This window comes from Hipposideros armiger, unplaced genomic scaffold (genome assembly GCF_001890085.2).
Source record: "Hipposideros armiger isolate ML-2016 unplaced genomic scaffold, ASM189008v1 scaffold_310, whole genome shotgun sequence".
NCBI lineage: Eukaryota > Metazoa > Chordata > Mammalia > Chiroptera > Hipposideridae > Hipposideros > Hipposideros armiger.
The window spans coordinates 1,108,119-1,109,795 of record NW_017731660.1 but is presented as its reverse complement, the minus strand read 5'-3'; the positions used below and the strand labels follow the sequence as shown (position 1 = coordinate 1,109,795).

The 1,677-nt window shown below is 54.8% G+C and overlaps 1 protein-coding gene across 1 annotated transcript in view; it reads right to left on the bottom strand.

The window, feature by feature from the left end:
• The window catches only part of ZAP70 (zeta chain of T cell receptor associated protein kinase 70), a 26,885-nt gene that overhangs the window by 15,307 nt on the left and 9,901 nt on the right, over window positions 1-1,677 (bottom strand). The window contains exon 3 of the mRNA XM_019660005.1: window positions 156-589. Within this exon, the coding sequence (XP_019515550.1) occupies window positions 156-557 (402 nt within the window). The 5' untranslated portion in view covers window positions 558-589. The remainder of the gene's footprint in view (window positions 1-155; window positions 590-1,677) is intronic.

The following is a 1,677-nucleotide window of genomic DNA, read 5'->3' as shown; positions in this document are numbered from 1 at the left end:
CCGCCCCACTGCAGCTTCCAAATCAGACGCAGTACAGCAAAGTGCTGGCGGGAGAAGACGCTCACTCTTCCCCAATCCCCACTGCTTCCTCGGCCCCAGGATCTGGCTCGCCCAGCCCCGCCTGCTCCGAGCCCACCCGGGCCCCGCGCTCTCACCTCCAGCTTCCAGGTCTGGCGCACGTAGTCGCGCACCATGGCGTCTCGCAGGCAGTCGAAGACGCCGGGCTGAGGCTCAAGCCCCGACGGCCGGTTGCACGCCTTGCGCAGGTTGCAGGGCAGCCCGTCGGGGTCGCGCGAGTAGAACTCGCAGAGCTCGGCTGGGCCACAGTGCGCCTTCCCGCCGGCGATGGCGTAGGTGCCGTTGAGCTGGCGCTCAATGGGGAAGTGGTGGAAGCGCACGTCGTGCACGAGCGAGAGCACGTAGCCGCCCAGCGAACGCAGGCACTGGCGCAGCAGGAACAGGCCGTCGGCCATGCCCGCCAATTTTAGGTGCTCCTCGGCCTCGGCGCGCGAGATGCTACCGTAGAAAAAGGGCAGGTGCGCCGCGGGGTCTGGCATCGCCGCCGCTGCTCCTCACAGGTTGCACACCCCTGCGGGTTCAGAGCGGGATTGGGGGGCATGTCAGGGCCTCGCTTCCCTTCCTGAGCTCCGTCCATGGGCCCAGAGATAGTGGGAGAGAGGCCGCATTGAGGGGCATCCGTGGCATTGAGGGGCATCCCTGCCGATCGTGCTGAACATGCTTTGTGCCAGAATCAACTTGGAGAGGAGCCCCAGCTTGCGTCCCAAACCCACGTCTGACTTTTCAGAGACCTTTTGTGGAGTGCCCAGACACCACCACTGGCCCCCTCACACCAGCACCTGGAACCATTCATTCATCTCGCAAACACGTGTTGAAGTCTTACTGTTTCAGGCCAGTGCGGGAAATATGGGTGGAAAAGACAGACATGGTTCCTGCCCTCCTGAAGATGAGGTGAGGGAATGTAATAAACAAAGAGACAAAAATAATAACTACAGATTTAGGTCAGTGTTATAAAGTAAATACAGAGCGATATGAAGAGAGAGAAGAGGCCACTGTAGCTGGGATGGCCACCTTCTGAGGAGGAAGCATTTGAGCTGAGATCTGAAGGATGAGGAGGAGTTAACTTTTCAAAAAGCACCAAGGAGAGTACATCAGGTAGAGGGAACAGCAAGTGCAAAGGCTTTGAGGCTGGAACAAGCTTTGCTCATCAAAGGAACCTTACTCCATTAGCCTTCCCATCTCCCTTACCACTGATTCTTTCTCCCCAGCCTTAGAAATTCCCCCTGGGCCTCCACCTTCTGCCTTCATGGACAAGTTTCTAGAAAGGATAAACTAGTCTGAATATCCATCAATAGGGGATTGGTTAAATACACTAGGGTTTAACTCCAATGTGAACTTTGATAGAGTCATTAAACAAAATGAGGTATGTGATTGGGAAGTATGATCGTATATGGGGAGAAGGAATTAAGGATATTTTGGTAAATGGGTATCTGGTGAGGCAGATAACCTAAAATTATCTACCTTCAACTTCCTGGGTTATGGTGATGTCCAATATCTTGATAAGCATTGGGTAACACAGGTGTCTGAATTCCTCAAAAATCAGAATGTAGGGCCGGCTGAGTGGTGTGATGGTTAAGAACTGGCTTGGGATGCCAGAGG